Here is a 19595-nt window from a genome sequence, read left to right as displayed (position 1 = left end):
TTGTTTCACCCCCCCCCCCCCCCCCGACGTAGATCAACAATATTAAAAGCAGTGGGCAGTTTTCCACTTCTCTTCATTAGGTGTCTCGTTATGCTTTTCTTTAACATCTACAAATCTAACTGTGACGGCCCTCCGGCCCGAGACAAGTCTCTGGCTGATTATTTATTTTTAAGTGCTTGTGGTTTGTTTCTTATGGACTTCTTAACGTGCCAGTAAATACGATTGATGGTGGAACTTTGCCTACTTGAAGAGTAAATATATCAAAAAGTGTGATGAATATGAAGATCTGTGTGACACCATATTTAATCACAGCGACACTTTGTGAGGCTGTTCACCACCCTGTATTGTAAATTACTCTTCACATTGTAGGTCTGATTTAGACTTTATAACCTCCTCGAGTATCCTTTATAATATTTCCCATTCAGACATATTATTTTGCTCTGTATCATGAAATATGTGCTATTTTTCTTGGTTATCTACTTTTTCCCAAAGAGTTTATGGCATCCAATGATCTTCATCTGTTACTTTAGTAATGGGTTAATCAACATGCATGCATCAGATATTTTTACCCTGAAATAAACTGCAAAATTAGTAAATTGTGGTTAATTCAATTGGTACCTACTTCGAATCTCTTCACAAACCAATTGGCTCTCAAGGTGTCAAAGTAAAAGTAACCTCCACTTGTCTGTTTTAGGCTGTTGGTCTTGGAAAATAAAATAAAAAATGAGATCCGCTGATTGTTTTTTTAAATCAAATTATTCATATGCAAAATATCAGGACAACCGTTGAACTCATTCCTCTTTCTTTCTGATTTTCATTCGGTTGTTGCCTCACTCCTCCTTTATTCTCTTTCCAATTCACTTCGCATTTGTTTGCAATTTTCTTATCTAATAATATTTCTTGCGTGCCTTTTTCTTCATTGGATTTTATTTATCTGACGCAACAGGCCGACAGAGCTGCCAGCCGAAGCCTCGGTTAAAGAGACGGCTGCTTCTGACGAGGCTTTCATGACTTAGTCATGACCAGAGGAGGAAACCTCCAGACGAGATGACGTGAAAGCTTTAAACCGAGAATTCATGACTCAATTAAAAGCAGTTGGTGGATGGCGTGGAGCGGCGGTGGGTCCTGCTGTCTGAAGCAGACTCAGTTTGACTGGTCTTTGTTTATGTGGCTGTTTTTTGATGCACGCTGCATCTCCAGGACTTGAGATTACAGCCATGAATCACAGCGAAGGAATGAACTTGTCAGCAGGGAGGGAGGATCGCAAGAGACCGCCAAAGATGGAGAACATAATAGAGTCATGTGTGTGTGTGTGTGTGTGTGTGTGTGTGTGTGTGTGTGTGTGTGTGTGTGTGTGTGTGTGTGTGTGTGTGTGTGTGTGTGTGTGTGTGTGTGTGTGTGTGTGTGTAATGCTGACTTTATTTCATTAAAATGAGGAGGACCATTAAAATGACATGTTGCGACTTCTCCCAAACATTACCATTTTTAACCAATCACAGTGTCGCCAACATCTTTTATTTATGAATTTTTTAAAATACTCCGAAAAACTAAAGCGGGCATCTATCATTTTTATTTCATTACGAATTTGACTGATAGTTTTGCTTTTCATTCCAAACTCATCTAGTTATGTGGACTAAGACTTCAGTGAGTCGGCTAAATCCGCCACCACGACAGATTCCAAATGAAACAATCTGGATGGGCCAGACTTTCAGCTTTGTTTTTAGGGTGATTACATACAAATCATTTCATCTACAAGGAGCGCCTAACAGTTGTAGCACCTATATCCTGTGTTTTAAATTTAAAGAGCTCAATTCTAAATAATCTCCGAAGCAAGGCATCGTAGCTATGGACGCCTCAGTTATTGCTGATTGAGTTTTTAAATGACAACCAGGCTCCGTTTACACCTTTTCAATGGCAAACTTTAGTTTTGGGTGTTTGTTTACAAGGGAGCGGTGCTCAGAGTCACTGGAAACAGGTACATTCACTACACAGTCAACTGGATCACTTGTAGGGACACATTTCTCACACAGTAGATACTGAGTGGGTCTACATAACAAACGTTTATGGGAGCTTGAATGTTTTCAGCTTGTTGTTGTCTGCGTGCATGCTTGTATTACAAAAACTACGCAGACTACTGGTGTGATATAAAAACGACATCGTTTTCTTGCGTTTCTGTGTGTATGCCGCTCGTTTCTATAATGTTGCCGTCTGACTTCTCAATCAACTTTGACATATAAACTCAAACAGTTTAACGAAGACTATTAGAAAGAAAAGTGACTGTAGATGAACCAGCAGGTGACAAAGGAATCATTTACTCATTCAATGAAGTATGTAGTAGGTCGCTGCATCTCTGTCAAAGTCAACAATTCAAACACGTGACGAGTACGATGTTCGCCACAGGAAAACATGAAAACAGAAAACTTTGTGTTTTCAAGGTCGGTTTACACAACAAAGGTACTCGGCGCCACTGAAAAAGCAACTTTTTGAGAACTTTGGGAAAATGCTCCGACTGCGTCTCAATTTTATTGAGCAAAACGCAACTTTTGTAAAACACTGGTACAGCACATGCACACCATGGCCATAGTAAAAAGTTCTTCTGCACATGCTCAGTAGACGGACAATAACAACAATGTTTGACGAGTGTCATGACTACCAGTCCAGATTCTCCTGGGACTTGGGAGTTTTATTTTGACAGTCACCGTAATAACAATCCAACTTGGTCCACGAGAATGTCCTTGTACTCACCATTGTTTATGTTTCTATCGTATTATTCTCTATTGCATGTGCGTGGTTTCATTACAATAACAATAAACAGCACCCACTAGTGGTGTGGCATGAAAAGTACAGCGTTTCAGACGTCGTTTTCACTTGAAACGTTGTGTAAATGGGGCCTATGAACGAATATGACACCCGGGACAAGGACGCCATTTCACTGCAAAAAACAATTACAACCAATAAACGTGTTTCACAATATTAATTCACTTTTTTGGTTCATGAAAATGTCAAGAAGTACAAATTGTGTTGTATTTCCTGTGTCGTTCGCCTCATCAATTGTCGATATCCTCAAATAAATTTCGAAGGAAGGTCGACCACCAAACCTCGCTCATTTAATGAGGCGATCATTTGATCTGTCATTCTTCGGGATGAGGTGTTTATATGGCTAAAAGGTGACATGTTAAGAAGCAGCACATGTTCAATCATCATCACTGATTAAAGTCACCTGCAGCGTGACGCTCCCCTTCACTCAGTAATTGTCAAGGCGGCACTACACTCGAAATGAAGTCTGAAATAGAAACACAGTGGAATTATGACCTGATCTGTGTCCACGCTGCAGTTTTATCTACCTCCTTTATGTGTACTTCACTGCGGCGGAGGTGTGTACAGATGAAAGAGAGAAAAAGTTACTCTGGGGAGAAAAGAAAAAAAACATGTTGTAAAAGGACAAAAGGCCAAAGAAACTGTTCTAACAACCTCAGTGAGACGAGTGCAAGTTGACCGTGAGATGTTCACTCTGCCCGTGCTCGGGGAAAATGTGTAGTTCAGCCAGACTGCCTGCACACACACACCGCACACTGTGCAGCCAATGCGGCGCTTTAAAGAAAGCTTTCACACATGAACCTGCAGAGAGTCATTTTGTGGTAATTACACTCTGACCTGAAGTCACCGGGGAGAAGAGTGGCACCTCAGTCCTAAAATGAGTGTAAAAGAGCGTGAGCCTGAGATCATGAGGATTTGCTGCAGACAGTAATTCAGACGCCACGATCTTTACTCCCAACAACAGGTTCTCTGTCACACCCTGCACACATCCCAGCCTGTGTGTGGTCGGCACTGAAAAGCTGTGCGTGGCTGCGTGCAAACATGCAAGAGGACGCTGTATAAATGTGGTCGATCTTTAGAAACCTTGCCTTGGATATTGTCCTTGTTTTTTTCAGTCATTGTAAGACATCATGTTTGTTAATTTAGTAGCAATAACTGCATCAATTCCTTTTAAAAACGTATTTAAAATGAGTCCTCCCGTCCGCCAAGTCGGGTCAGAGGGAGCTGGAGCCTATTAAAGCTGGACGAAGGGATTTACAACATTGTTCTTTCTTCTCTGCCAAAGAAATTCAATGTACCAACTTCAAAGAGTCATGTTCAGTCATAACTGACGTCCTTTAAACCCTGATGACCACATTGAAGGGTGCTAAAAAACACAATAAGTCTCATGGGCCACACCTTGACAAACTCTATTCTCTTAAATCAGGACTTAAAACACTATTTGCACAGGCTTTCGAATGTGATTCATGTTAATTGATAAACTTTAGCCAACTTCATTTTGAACAATGGGAAAATTTACGTTTGGAAGAGTGATTGAGTTGCTGAAGGGTCGAGTCCCTGAAGTGACCTGGTTTTCTCTTGGATCCGATTCGAGGAAGACGCATCACAGTGTGACAGAGTCATTTGGAATAACTTATCCTCCAGTCCTGGTCTGGTGCCTGGAACCGTGAGCTTGGGAAGTTCTTAGTTTGTATTCTGAGTTCTTGGACTGGGTTTGAGTGGACCGACTTATCGGGAGTCACAGCTGTGTGTGGTGGAGGTTCTAGTGGTGAGGCTGCTTCAGATTTTAAACGGAAGCCAGTTTCAAAACATGTGAGCAAGATCCTGCAGATCGACTCACACTGTTACTCTCATTTTCTCTTTCATGCTACAAAAATAATAAAAGGTGGGATTAAGAGCTTGAGGTTGTTTGGGTTTGTACATGATGGAAACAATAGATTTTACATACTTTTATCCTAATACAGCTTTCTTCTTTTTATGCTGTTTCAATCCATTTCTTTTAATGTATTTTGTAACCATAATATTTATATTCTTAATCGCTTTGTTTTAATCCATTGGTTTTATTTCATTGTAAAGCTCTGTGAACTGGCTTGTGTCTGAATGGTGCGATAGAAATAAATTCCCTTGCCTTGCCTAAAGTCCATCAGCATACAAACCCAAGGTCATTAGTGAAGGAAAACCTTGGGTTACACACCACAGAGCAAATAACTGAGCTCTGGACAATTTAGTGAGACGAGCCAGCCTACTCTAATGAACAGCATGAACTGGTGAAACCACTTGAATAAGGAGCCTGTTGACTTGATTGAATTTGTATTGACACGCCTGCTACCTGGACAAACGAGAGTATGCATAGACGAAGGGACGCGTTATACACATGTCACCAGTCCATCACAGTAAAGATCATGTAGATGGTTGGTATTCGTCTCTGGTGCTTTCCAATAGTTACTCTGTGGACTTTTCAGAGTTACAGTCATGTTCAGCCCTTCATTTCTTCCTGTTTGCAGTGCTGATGGACAGGATGTTAGGTGAGGTCGGGCAGGAGACTCTTTGGACTATGAGGTTTGCAGATGATGTTGTTATCTGCAGTGTGAGTTGAACACAGGTTCAAAACAACCTGGAGAGGTGGAGGTTTGCACTGGAGAGAAGACAAAATACACTCGTGTGAATGTCAGGGAGGGTGGGTGAATGGAGAACAAGAACTGGTTTCTAGCATCCAGAACAATGGACAGTGAAGGAAAGAGGTGAAGAACAGATTGCAGGCAAAATGGAGTTGGTGGGGATGAGTGTGACAGCGGAATGTAAAGGTTTACAAAACACCTGCTATGATGTTGGAATGGGTACAGAGACACTGAAAGATGGCCGCTGAGCTGAAGGAAGGAGAGATGAAGAGGCTGAGATTTTAATTTGGAGTGAGCAGGAATGACTGAAGCTGAAGAAATCAGAAAGCAGGTGTTGAGCAGTAAATTAAACTGGAGATGTTCAAGGTTGAGGAAGTTTGGATGTGAGCTGAGGAGAGATTGCCGATATATTGGACAAAGCATGTTGGTTATTCAGCCAGAAATAAAAATAAATAAATAATAATACTACTAATAATAATAATAATAATTCAGAAAATTCATGGAGGTCGTAAAAGAGAACATTGTGATCTGCTGATGCCTGAAGCACTGACAAGATGATGATGCTTCCCTCAGGATTAAGAAATAATCTAGAAAATCATTCAGTCCTATTTATGTATTATTACATTATTAGCTGCATTTGGTACTGCATTCCATTTTCAAAGGAGTTTTCTTTATTACCACTTCGATTTTTTAATATCTTATTAAATTATTGCTAAAGGTCATTATGATATTGCCTCAAAAATCTTATTTGAATATAGAAGAATATAAATACTTTATCAATCCCAGGGGAAAATTCTTTCATTTCTTTATTACATTGAAAATAGCCAAAATTATTCATTGGCCATTTTTAAATTATTGGTTGCTACAGGGTGGTTTTGTGGCATTTTCATTTCAGAAAAGTTTTGCATTTAGACGGCAACGTTTTGAAAATGATGTATGTTTACATGAAAACGTCAGAATCAGAAAAGGATGTAGTTTTCATGTTTGGCCACTAGTGAGTGCTGTTGGTTGTTTTTGTAATGAAAGCTGCTTGTTGTCGTGTAAACAGACATCCAAAACACAACAAATGTTTTGTGTTGTGTAAACGGTGCCTAAAATAAAAATTGCCAGCATTTGTGATTGAGGAAATGAATCAGAGGAACTATACCTGCTGACCTACAACTTTCTCATGTCTCCATTGTATCTGGGGCTTTTTTACTCACTTAAATTTGATTCAAGATCAAGTTCAAACAGGCGCATAGTCAGTTCATGGCTATAAGCAGTTTGTTTTGACGTGGTTTTGTTCAAACTCAATGTTCTGCCCCTGACAGATATAAAAAGTGAAGGCCGCAGGACAACGCTTGTAGGAAAATATATTGAATAATCTCAGTTGCTAACTGTTATTTCCTGTTGACAGACACTTTTCTGGCAAAGATGCAACAAGGACATTTGCTGCAGCAGATTTTAGTGAGTTATTACCCAACATGACAGTCACAGTGAGTCAAACAGAATAAAAAGATTCCACAAGATACAGCTGGATTGAACATCTACACCAAAAATATTACGTAATGTTCACTCTTTGTGTTTCCGTGGAATAAGAATTTGTCAGTACTGGCCTCTATGAAGTAAAACTTCTCCACACTGACTTCATTGCAGTGCTAGTTAAACAGCTATCTGCTGAGTCAGCACCAGCAGGAGGAGATAGCTGCATCAGAGGAGGTCTGGCTTTGTTTGGAGCCTCAGTGGTATTCACCAATCACGACGTAGCATGAGTTTTTGACTTTAGTTACATTAATACGCAACGACGAATAGATCTGGAACGACTCCTTTGTGGTTAACTCGACAGAACGACTTCCATGTCATGTGTCAGGGAGTTATAGTTCAGCTCATTTTCAACATGTATCGTGTTCTCTTCAAACCATCAACACAGCATCAAGATGTCTCGAGTCCACTCAACATTCAGAGTCCCTCCGAGATCTTATCTAAGCAAACAACAACTCCACTTTACCACTCTGATTTCTTCTGTGCGATAGCAGGAATTTAGGTCAAGGTTTGGCTCTGATAATATCTCTTCTTGTCTTTAATTCTGAAGGAGGGAAGGGCTGGTTCTCACTCGGCATGAAAAGCAGGCCCTCCCTCCAGCGCCATGAATCAGATACAGACGATAAAACTCAATGAAGGCACAGGGCGTGTCCTTTGCCAAAATCACTCAAAATGTTGTAGTTTCAGTCTGTAATAAATCCACTTGGGACATAAAGAGGAAACTACGAGAGGACGGGGACACCTTTCGTTATAGTGTGCTTAGTTTGTCGGTTCTGTCTTTGGTTGAAATGCTCTTTTTTAATGCACTCCTGAACGTCGGCTTCTTCACCTCCTGTGGCTGTTTGACTGCACATGATGGTGTCGTTACACTGATCAGTCAGGACTCTGTGACCCCTGATCATTGAATCGATTAACCTTATTGCCCCTTTACCACCTGATAGTGTGCGCCATATCTTATTCAGCGGTTGAACATTTTGTTCTCATATTTGGCGTGTTGGAAATGGAGAAAATGGACTCTCGTAAGTGAGTTTGACCTGGACCAAATTACGGTGGCTGGATGACAGGGTCAGAGCTGATCCAAGTCAGAGACGATCAAACTTCATCCAAGGAAAGGGGAGAGGTGAACCGGCAACAAGGTCAGAGACGGCCGAGGCACATCGATGCCCGTGGTCCCATTGTCACAACTTAGAGGTATTAGCTTCTGCAGGGAGACAATCTGAGGATGCAGCTGCCAGGCAAGCGTAGGAGAGGAGGGCCAGTGAGGAGGTTCAGTGATCCAGGGAGAGGATGAGCCACATGGCGTAAGACAAAGAAAGGATAGACTGCTAACATCATGGTGCCAGATACCACAGCACATCTTCAGAGGTCAACAAGAGTTGAAGGCTCAATTATTTTGAGTGAGTCTGTTACCAAAATTCCATGTTGTGCCTTATTCATGTGTGAATTCATGTTTCAATTGGGTTTTTCTGTTGAGAATTAGGTGTGGTGTTATAATGAACAGTGACAAACAGTGAATTAAAGTGAAGGAACAAAGACTGGCCATTTTTATTCCCTGTACCAACGCCTCACAAACCCGAGAGAAAAACCCGCAACCCCTCAAGAAGTCACACTTCAAAGCTGCGATACTCCAAAGAACCAGGCGAGAGAAACAATCCTATTTACAACTTGTGGGTCGACTTTGTATGTTCAAATATTGATTTGACAGCTGGCTGCAGTTTTGATTATGTTAATGGAAGTGAACTCCCACAGTTCGCCTCATTCTGGGTTGAATCATCATTGAATGTTTTCAAGATCCCTTTAAAAAGCTTTTCACAAAGTGATTTCACACCAAATTTGCATCAATCAGGGATTACTACAGGGCAGACGTGTAAAGGGACTTTTAAAACCCATTTAAATAAAAGGTAAAGATATAAAGGGGGCTCCCTTTTCCCGCCACCCTCCTCCCTGTGAGGTACACTGGCTCATACGCTCTCTGCAACAGAATAATGAAGTTGGTTTCAAGGCCTGGATGTGTTTTAAAAGTTACTAGTAAAATGATAAAATCAGTTTTTAAAATGGAGCCCAAGCAGAGAAGCTGAGATTGAGGCGACGTGGAGGAGAGAATTACTGGAGAAGGTGAATGCATGGAAGAATTTATAGGTCAGAATTGGATAGTATTTATTTAATTTTAGAGATTGACCAGATTGACTGATTTAATGTGAGCATGGAAAGAAAGGTTTGAGTCAGAGATGACATTAATGTTCACTGAGGAAGTTGTCCATGCAGGTGTTGGGACTTGAGCAAACTTAATTATTTCAGATTTTGATTTATCAAGTTGCATATAATTTTGTCATTAAAACGTTGTGCCACAGCAGCGAGGCTCTGCGGGCCGTCTGGTCTCAGTAGGAGGTATAGCGGTGTGTCGTCTGCGTAGCGGTTAAAAGAGACATTATGCTGTTTATTGATACGGCCAGGCAGGAGGATATAAATAGAAAACATAATGAGAGTTAAAATTGAACCCTGTGGTACTCCACAGGTGAGTCAGACTTTCATATATCCGTTCACATAATATATTTCTATGGTGACCACAAAGGTTGTTTCCAAAAGATTAGATTAGAAAGTGCAAAATATGGGATGTCACTGAGTATAACCTGCCCTCATTATGTTCATGGTTTCTATTATGACCCCGGCTCAATGGGGGAAAAAGGGACACAACAAAAATACTAGATGGAAATTGATTAAAAGCAAAGTTATTTTCTATTCTTAACATTAAACGTGTTCTGGTGGAGCGGGTGGAGACGAATGTCTTGCTGAGGGACCTGCAGCACTTGTTTGTGGGGATTTTAAAAGAGAATACCAAAACAAGTAAACTAAAGGAGTTTAAAGGAACACAATACTTGTTCAGCAAACAAACAGAAGGAAACCAATCAGGAGACGATCAAGAGGGACTGCAGGAGCTACAAAGCATGAATATCACCGGCTTCAGCTCCGACCTCCACTCAGACCGAAGGTGTGCCGCTTCTAGAGGCTTTAAGAAGGACGTCAATCAGCCTCTGATGCTGAGCAGCTGTCACTCAGGAACAGACCTGCACCAATCAGCTGTCTGCTTCTACCAGCGAGGTTTTCCTCTTCAGCCAATGACGTTTGGCTACGCTCGAAGCAGCCTGTCCAATCTTTTACAAAGCTGACAACAGCTAAGACGAGGGGAGTCTGCTGAGGGCGGCGCCCGTCACAATCCCACAGATACATGCAAACGATTACTTGACCAAAGGAGAAGAAAAACAGAAACAACTGTCAGTGGTTTAAAGTTCTTTTTCAATTAAATGCATTTTGTATGACTTATGGAAAATAATGAGGTGATGCTTTTAATTATTGAGGTTGAAACTGCAGCGATTTGTTTTAGTTTTTTTCACAGTTGTCTTAAATATATGTCATACATTTATTGAAATATACTCTTCACAAAAAAAACATTCAAATACAAAAAGTGATGCTTTCATTCACTGTGTGCATTCAGGCTCGACACATTCAAAACGACAGGAATGTTAATATAGCAAGCGAGCAAGTTTATCAAAGATAATTCTGCAAATTAAGTAATTTTATCAGATTGACTTTGGACCTACAGAACAACAAAGGTCAAGTGGGAAAAAAGACAAAAACTAAAACAAAATAGACAAAGAGAAAGAGCACTGTTACTTAAAAGAACAATACACTTCAGTGTTTGTAACAATATCACGTGTTTAATATGGTGCAGTCCTATCTGTCTTTTAATTTATTTTATTAATCTGCTTGAATTAGTCATAAGATGAAGTGATGTTTTATCTCTTTAAATTCTTGAGGCCAAACCTTGGTTGTGTTCCAGCCGGACTCTTTGTTTGTTCTCAGTTACTTATTTAACAACTAGTTCTTATTGCCCACAGGGCAAAAAGTGTTTCTAATATTTCCTCCACGACGGCTGCATATTAAAAGCCTCCACACCTCAGCCAGCGTCTTGGGTTGGGCGTGCTGAAGCCCGGGTGACTTTAAACGCAGCTCGAGTGGCGATGACACACCGAGGAAACGCAGTTCGTGGTGGTTTAAGTGAAGCAGAGTTCAGCCGGCGAGCTGCCACATCACATTCCTGGGTCGCTGGTCCCTCCATCACATTACCTTCCTCTAACCACATTCCCCCTCTCCTCTCCTCTCCTCTCCTCTCCTCTCCTCTCCTCTCCTCTCCTCTCCTCTCCTCTCCTCTCCTCTCTGTGTCCGCAGTACTTCGTCCTCTTGCTGTGCATCTTCCTGCTGGAGATCCTGGCCGGCGTGCTGGCTTACATCTACTATCAGCAGGTAATCCTCCACCCTCAGGGCCTCACAGCAGCATGACAACATGTACTTCATCCATGTTTTTCTTCCCACGTTTAGTCGGGTGTGCAGATTAGTGGGAGAATATTTGTCAAAACATTGGAAGACCGGAGATTAACCTGGATGACAGAAAAGTCATTTTTAAAGGTGTTGTGGGTCTTTTGGTTTATCCCCGATTAACCTGCCAGAGGTCAGTGAGAAAATATGAATCACATTAAAGTTGGGGAACACATGCAATTCAATGCTTTTATTTTGAAGGTAGTTGCTTTTCTCAGATCTACGGTTTGTGTTTGTATCGTCACTGTGCTGGCTACTTCACATAAATACTTAATTTAGTATTATTTTCAAGTGTTTCTCGTAGTGAGTAGGTGAATCTGCAAAATGCGATAAATATAAACTCTAATGTTGAGTTTTTGAGAGTTCTTCTAAAGAGCAATGCTCTTTCTCTTTGTACCACTTAATCATCACGTGTGTTTGGCATTAAAATCAAGTTCTGATTTATAAAAAGAATAACAATCAGATGAAACTGATTCTGTGTTAAAACCTTTTGACAATTAGCAATACTAATTTTGATTCTTATATAATTTATATAATAAAGTTCATCAAATCAAACTAGTAGTCAAATTAAACAAGAATAGTTCCGTATGTTTTGGACGATAAGTCCCATTACTTAATTAAGTGTGTGTGTGTGTGTGTGTGGGGGGGGGGGGGGGGGGGGGGGGGGGGCAGAAAGGTTTCACGTTTATATATAAAGATTATAAGACAGCAATTTGAAAATGATTTCTGTTTACAAAGAAAAGAATGTGGCTAACATGCCGGGCCTTGAGTCGGTGGCGTCGTGTTGTTTTGGCTGCCGTCTGATTTGTGTTTTTCAAAGAGTAATTTCTAAATTGTTAAGAATGCAAACAAAGTCGAGTTGTGATTTCCCTTGAAAGATGTTCCCTATTATGTAAATTATGGTCTGGATAATATGGCATCCTGCCTTTCATCAGGAGATTTTTTATTTATCACAAAATTAAGCTCCAGTCATGATTTGAAGAAGGTAAAGAAGTTTTGTTAATGAAATGTATTATATATATATTTGGTCCAAACATGACCACAAAAATTAGTAAATCTTTCCTACGATTGTGTTTAGATGATTATCAGCTGATAATAACAGAACCCGATCTAGTTCTGTCCACATCATCAGAACTAGTTTAGTTCTGATGATGCTCTATTCTTTTTTATGATTAATCAGTCTGTGATAAAGTATTTTGTGATGTATATATACATCTGCAATACATAATTTTGTGCAATAGATTTGTATAGGTAGAATGTGTATTTATCTATTTATTCTTTTTTTTTTTTTTTATGGGGCCACAATGGAAATAAGTCATGTATGTACATGCAGAAATTTCAATTCAATTCAATTCAATTCAATTCAATTCAATAAAAGCCGATGTCTATCAGCTCTATCGTTTTCCAAACAGACGCCTGATGAATGATTTGTGTCTCTTAATCTGAGCACGTCGTCAGTAACAGTGAAACAAAACGTCAGCAGCTGTTTGAGTTCCCACGTGCCACGCTCTGCTCTGTAATTTCACCCACGACACCACCGGCATAATGAATGAGACGGCGGGGAGGAAGTAGACACCGGCCCATTAAAAATACAAATATCAGACTGCCCGTGTTACTCCTGCTACATTTGATCCAAATGGAATGAGAAATGCCTCCAGTAGTTGACGTAATGAGGCTGAGTGCACCGTGTCAGAGTCATCTCACAGCATCTCGTGTGATCTGGAAGTGAAATCCACCCAAACAGAGCGGTTTCCTCCCTTGTCTCACGCGGGCTTCACAAAGTAAAGACAGTAAATACACTTCAAAACCTGAACCGAGTGCACACAAGTCGCCTTACAAGTGAGTGCTTGCTCATCTCAAGTCCTCTCAATGTAAATACTAAATACAGCTGACGGCCTCCCTCTGCGGAGCGTCATGTACAGATCTGCACACAGGAAGGGGTTTGGGTTTGTTTTTCTGTAAAACTGAAAGAGCATGCGTAGCTTTTCATCTGGCTGAGACGAAGGCAGAAATCACTTTATTCTCATCAGATTTGTTTGGGAAATTAAACTAAAATAGGGAACCAGATGGCATATTGGAACATTTTCTCTTTTTTTTAATGTGAGACATTACATCTTGAACAACAGAACAGTGTAACCACACTGTGCATCTGGTTAAATGACTTATTGTTGTGATAGTATTTTTACCATCTTACAGCTTCTTTTAAAAAACAATAGAAATGCCTGAACTGTGACCTCCGTGAGTTCTGATTGGACAAGAGAAATAACATGTCTGCTGATTGGACAGTCCACAGATGCTGATTGGATGAGAGACAGTTGAGTCGTGATTGGACAGGAGGCATTTTTGCAATTGTAGCTGAACTTTTGTCTTTCTTGGTGAGATGAACAACAACAAGAGTGTCACGACTCCCAGTCCATATTCTCCTGGACTTGGTAGTTTTATTTTGACAGTCACTGTACTAACGAACGTTCGTATTCTCCCATTGATAACGTTGACAGTGTATTGTTCTCTGTGTGAACGTGTGTGGTTTCATTGCATTAACAAACAACAGCGCCCACTAGTGGCCCAACTTGAAAACGTAATCGTTTTCAGCTTTTCTCCCGTTTCTGTGTAAACAGACATACGTGTTTTCACTTGAAACGGTATAGTGTGTACAGTACGGTCCTTTTTTCTAAAATGGCCTGTGGAATAGGAAGATTTGCAGCTCAGCGTCTCCGGGCTGGATCAGTGGACCGCCTGTGGTTGGGTTCACACTGGAGCTTGTCTCGTGCTGGAATCGGTTCTGTTGCTCCGCTCGCTCTCGCGTCCTCCAGCCATTTTAAATCCCGACCCCGTGGTTCTCTTTTGCTTCACTGCCGCAGCGCTCACCCAACTGTCAACAGGTAAAATGAAAAGCCAAACACCTCCAGCCCGACAGTTTCACCCCCTTCTTCTCCTTTTCCCCCCCTCCTCTCTTTGTCTTCACCTCTCATCTGCCTCTGCCCTCCCTTCCTCTCTTCATCATCTATTCCCTTGATATCTCCTTCATGCTTTGATTTACAGTGGTTTCCCAGCTGGCTTGTTGCCATAGAAACTGAGCCCCCCCCCCCCCCCAGACCTCCTGCTCCTTCAGCGAGCGTTTTCTGCCACTGGTGAAGAGAACAAAAACAGCCGACTTCCCCCTCTGCCTCCACCCCGGCTCCGTCCTCATCATCTCAGCCCCTCCAGTGTTAGAAAGAAGCTGAAATCCTCCGTTCAGGACTTTGTGCTGACGTGTAACACGTGTGTGTGTGTGTGTGTGTGTGTGTGTGTGTGTGTGTGTGTGTGTGTGTGTGTGTGTGTGTGTGTGTGTGTGTGTGTGTGTGTGTGTGTGTGTGTGTGTGTGTGTGTGTGTGTGTGTGTGTGTGTGTGTGTGTGTGTGTGTGTGTGTGTGTGTGTGAACAGTTGAATGAGGAGCTGAAGCAGAACCTGAGGGAGAAGATGATTCAGAAATATCAGCAGAACACCCATGAACACATCACCAGGGCCGTGGACAAGCTGCAGCAGGAGGTCAGTGGACACACGTGGACCAAACAGTCCAGAGGCAAAGTCCATCAACAATCTAAACTTCCCCGTGCCACAGTGAAAATCTGAGTGAAAATCTGAGTGAAAATCTGAAAACGAGTTTAAACAAATCCTAAAATGACGAACCACCATGAGACTGATGAACTCAGTGTCCAGCCTTCCTCCTCCCACACGAAGGAATGTGTGTCCTGTGATGACCTGGAGTAACCTGCCTTCACACACACACACACACACACACACACACACACACACACACACACACACACACACACACACACTCCGCCAACTGTAATTTAAAATATGATCTGAAATGGTTTTAACCGTTAAAAGAAGGTTCAAACTAAATCTATTAAATAGTGTTTAAAAGGAGTGAATCCACAATATCCCAGCAACAAAAACAATTAAAAACCCAATGAAATCTCCCCCCTTCTATATTTAACCAGTGAAACAACACAAAACACTCTGTAGTTTTGGCTTTGCAACTTTCTACACTGACTTTTCTTCAGTTGGAAGTTTAAACATGTTTCGTGGCTCCAAATGAATTTTATTTGGTGGAAAATAAGAGAAATGTCTTTGTGTCATAAAGGCTGCCGACGTCTTTCCTCAACTTATGTTGATTCTTGATTCAGTCGTTCAATTAGCAATTAATGGGACGGGGGAGTGTTTCTCCCTTAGTGATGCGTCATTAAATCCTCAAATCTACGTCGTCATGTCATGTTATATGTTCCACCTCCAAATATCAGAAGAGCCAAAGCTTTTTTCCAAATGTCTCCACATGGCCGCTGAGCAGAAGTCACATGGACTCACATGTGGCCCTCTGATTGGACGGCGCTCTGCTAAACGATCATCCCGTCAGATTAAAGATTTTGGTGATGGGGCAGAGTCAAAACAAATCGGATTCCACTCCCTCTGACTTGGGCTAAGCATGATTGACTCGCCCGCACCCGGCGCTGTAATTTGGCCTCTCGTTTGCTGGGAGCAGCTGACAAACACATGAAGGAGGATAAATCTGACGCTCGCTTCCGCCGGCGCGAAAAACGTCTGGCCATCAGCTGCCAGCATCTGTTCCCTAACATGTCTTCAAAACTGTATTGGACCGATGGCGAGGCCCAGTTCTCCAGAGTTCTGCAGCCTTCAGGACCAAACGAGACGTTCTGGTCACTTTTCCCCCCAAATAAACTGAACATGTTTGTTCTTCTCAGAGGTTAAAGCTGTAAAGTTTTGCCTTCTCTACAAAAACTGTCTAATGTCTGGTTGCATTGAAGTTTCATTAGTAAAATATAGACGGGTAAATATTTTATTACATTTTTTATCATTTCTGTAGCTTTTTAAAAACATTTTAATCAATTTAATTTAATTTCTTCCTTTTTTGCCTTTAAAATTTTTTTTAACACTTTATTCATTCAAGCCATTTTCCCATATTTTTCTCTATTTTAAGTTCTTCTATTTTCTTCTTTTTAGCCATTTCTAAAAATTTCAACCAGTTTTAAAACATTTTTCAGTTTCAGCTATAAGTTAAGAATGAACTTTATGTTGAGGTTGTTGTCATTTTCAGTACTAATCGCTTGGTTTTGTGAACATATAGACGTTTTCATGATGCACACACACACACACACACACACACACACACACACACACACACACACACACACACACACAGAACCTTAAAGGCTGTGCTCGGGGGGGTTTAACGTGCATCGTGGTGTTTTGGAGAATATCAATATTTTCCTGCCGTCTCAGTTCAAATGCTGCGGCAGCAACAGTTCGTCTGACTGGGTCGAGAGCGTCTGGATCCGCTCCAGCGAGGCAAATGGCAGGAAGGTTCCTGACAGCTGCTGCAAGACGCCCAGCGAGTTCTGCGGCATGAGAGACCACCCGTCCAACATCTACAAGGTGGAGGTGAGAGGGGGAAGGGGGCGGGGGGATGAAACTCCACAATACGTAGCATTTGTTTGCGGCGGCGCTCCCACGTGATCTGCAGCTACGTTTGCTTTGTATTCAGGGCGGCTGCATCACCAAACTGGAGAAATTCATCCTGGACCACCTGAAGATCGTCGGCGCCGTCGGCGTGGGGATCGCTTGTGTACAGGTGAGGGAACGACTGGACTCCTCCCACACCAGGACAACTCCTGTTTGCTAAGTCGTGTTTTCTTTCCCTCAGATCGTAGGCATGGTGTTTACATGCTGCCTATACCGAAGTCTGAAGGCTGAGCCGTACTAAAGTGCAGGAGTGCGTGTGTGTGTGTGTGTGTGTGTGTGTGTGTGTGTGTGTGTGTGTGTGTGTGTGTGTGTGTGTGTGTGTGTGTGTGTGTGTGTGTGTGTGTGTGTGTGTGGGTGAGAGAGGTAACTTCATCATACTCAAATAGCCCATAGGTTTGTTTTCTTTGCCTCACGCATAGAGGAAGAGAAACGATGTGTCAGGCTGGACGAGCAGGTCTGAGGAGCTCATTTTGGTAAACAAAGGGTGGAACAACACGACCGGCTCTCTGACTGCAGCCTGAGCTCCAGCTCCCGGATCGCCAACCTCCCGCGACACGCTGACGGGGAATTTTAACGCCGGTTGTGTAATTCAGCACGGGCCGGCCTCCCCGGGACCCAGACGCTGTAGTTTCTTTCCACTCCGACTCCCTCAGTGTGCTTTCATACGTCTGGAGTTAAAGCGACTCTTAGCGGGGAGCGTTGGTCCTCCGTTAACAAGCTCACCTGAGGGACGTCTGTTCCCACATTAACTCCACGGTCCTGCTGCTTGAAAACGGCCTTTTACACTTTTGACTTGTTTATATTTTATCAATGATCTTTTGTTTTGTGTTGTAACTCGTGAGGTTCTTTCTTATGAGCCCTTATTTTGGCCTTTTCTGTCGTAATGACACACCATCATGTTTCCAAGGTTTAGCTCCAGACCCAAACAACCCGAAGTCAAAACCCATACGGCCATCGCTCTTTGTCCTTGAAAGCCTTGCTTTTTAATGCAAAATTTATAATAATCATGATAATAATCATAGCGATGCTTTTTCCCTTCCATCATGAGCCCACTCATAATTCAAACTGTTCACATATTATTCATTGTTTTTGGTGTTTACAAAAATAATTTCTGCACTATAAATCACAGTATTTCATTTTTCTCTGATCATGCGACTTTTGTATCCATTCATACCATCGGTGACCACTAGAGGGCACTGCATTGTACAGTATTGATTTGGGAGAAGAATCTTTACATTTAAAATAGTGAATGCTCTAAAACGGGTTTAGTTTTTGCAAAAACAGTCATTTTCATGATTTAAAGTCAAATACATTTGACACCTGCTGTAAAAATCTACAGTGATGTGAATACTGGAGCGCTTCCAAAGCATTCCAACACCATGTAAGCAGCCACATCATGAGCCAAATGAATGGTTTGCACTCTGAAACATTGTGATGTGAACTCAGCCTCTTACGATGTTCATGATAAAAACAGTGCCACTGATACTGCTCATAAGAAAGCACCTAGTTTTTGATTTTACTGCCTTTATATTTGATGAACTAATGCCAAAGCTGTCAGCTGTAACACTGTGTCAGGACCTGCTGTATCTCCTCCAGCCTCGTTCACTCCTCTACTTACTGAGGTTTCACTTTTTCCTTAATGAAGATTTTGTTTGACTTTTCTATAGACCACAAATATATTATTGTATTTAAACAGGCGTATTGTCGAGACGATAGTTTCCCAGTGTTGGTAACGATCTTTCTTATGTGCCTCAGAGGTGAGACTAACCTAATCTGCTGTATTTCCGTCTACATGATAATCCAGGAATGATCTGTAGTTTGAATAAACATCGATCAACACCACACTTTGCCTCCGCTGTGTTTGCCTCTCTCAGCAAAAAGCCCCGCAGCCGTTATCAGACTCTTTTTATTGGTGCGCCTCTCCGTCCACGAAGGTGAGATAACGTTCTTCACAAGTCAGCGTTTATAACAAGACATGATCTCAGAGAACGTTAAAAAATCAATCCGAATGAAAAGGAACACACAAAACCATCAAGCTGACACTGCAGAACCTCCCCAAACACTCCGCATACAAAAGTACTGAAAGTTCAGAACATCGGCGTCTCTCAGTTTCCTCAATCAACATGACGTGACTCCCTTTAAAAACATGAAGAGTCGAAGTAGAAAAGTTCTGAGTCGTTCACATGAACTTGATCGTCTCCGCTGTCCCAGCTGTTTGTACGACACGTAACTGGTCGGGAAATGTTTAAATGCTTTAAGTCTGTTTGTGCTGACGTGTCACACTGCGTGCAGATTTCTTGAAAACAGAATGTCTGCGTTCTTAAGCTGCCCCAAGTTTATATATTGTTATAGTTTATAATTCTACTATTTTTTAAATGTTTTAGGCCCCGCCCACACAAGACAAAACCATCTTTTTTCTCTGTTCTTCCACCGTGAACGCGACTCAAACGATGTAGTACGTATGCCAGGCCTTTAGGGGGCGCTGTAACTGTTACAGAAATACACCAGAAATGTAGAAAAAGACACGGCGAACACTCCTGCTCATCCTTGTAGTTGAGAAGTCCGACGTATAACCTTATTAAACCAAATAGCATCGGTAGCTTCTGCAGCAGGACCTGCAGCATGTGCAGCAGGCCGCCATTGTTGTTGTTTAGTGACACCGTGGAGAGGGTGGTGGGGCGATGACGTCATCGTGTTACGCAAATGTGCGTCTTGCCCATCCACACCTCAAAGACAAGGCGG

At 41.9% G+C, this 19595-nt stretch overlaps 1 protein-coding gene across 1 annotated transcript in view; it reads left to right on the top strand.

Annotated features, from left to right (window-relative positions):
- LOC308106898 (CD151 antigen-like) overlaps window positions 1-18696 on the top strand; it is a 37210-nt gene extending 18514 nt beyond the window's left edge. The window contains exons 4-8 of the mRNA XM_080458929.1: window positions 11184-11258; window positions 14754-14858; window positions 16614-16772; window positions 16876-16962; window positions 17035-18696. Coding sequence (XP_080315055.1) covers window positions 11184-11258; window positions 14754-14858; window positions 16614-16772; window positions 16876-16962; window positions 17035-17094 — 486 coding nt within the window. The 3' untranslated portion in view covers window positions 17095-18696. The remainder of the gene's footprint in view (window positions 1-11183; window positions 11259-14753; window positions 14859-16613; window positions 16773-16875; window positions 16963-17034) is intronic.
- The last annotated feature ends 899 nt before the right edge of the window (window positions 18697-19595 follow it).

Source organism: Lipophrys pholis (assembly GCF_963383615.2).
Source record: "Lipophrys pholis genome assembly, chromosome: 2".
Lineage (NCBI taxonomy): Eukaryota > Metazoa > Chordata > Actinopteri > Blenniiformes > Blenniidae > Lipophrys > Lipophrys pholis.
This window is presented reverse-complemented; position numbering and strand designations above follow the sequence as displayed.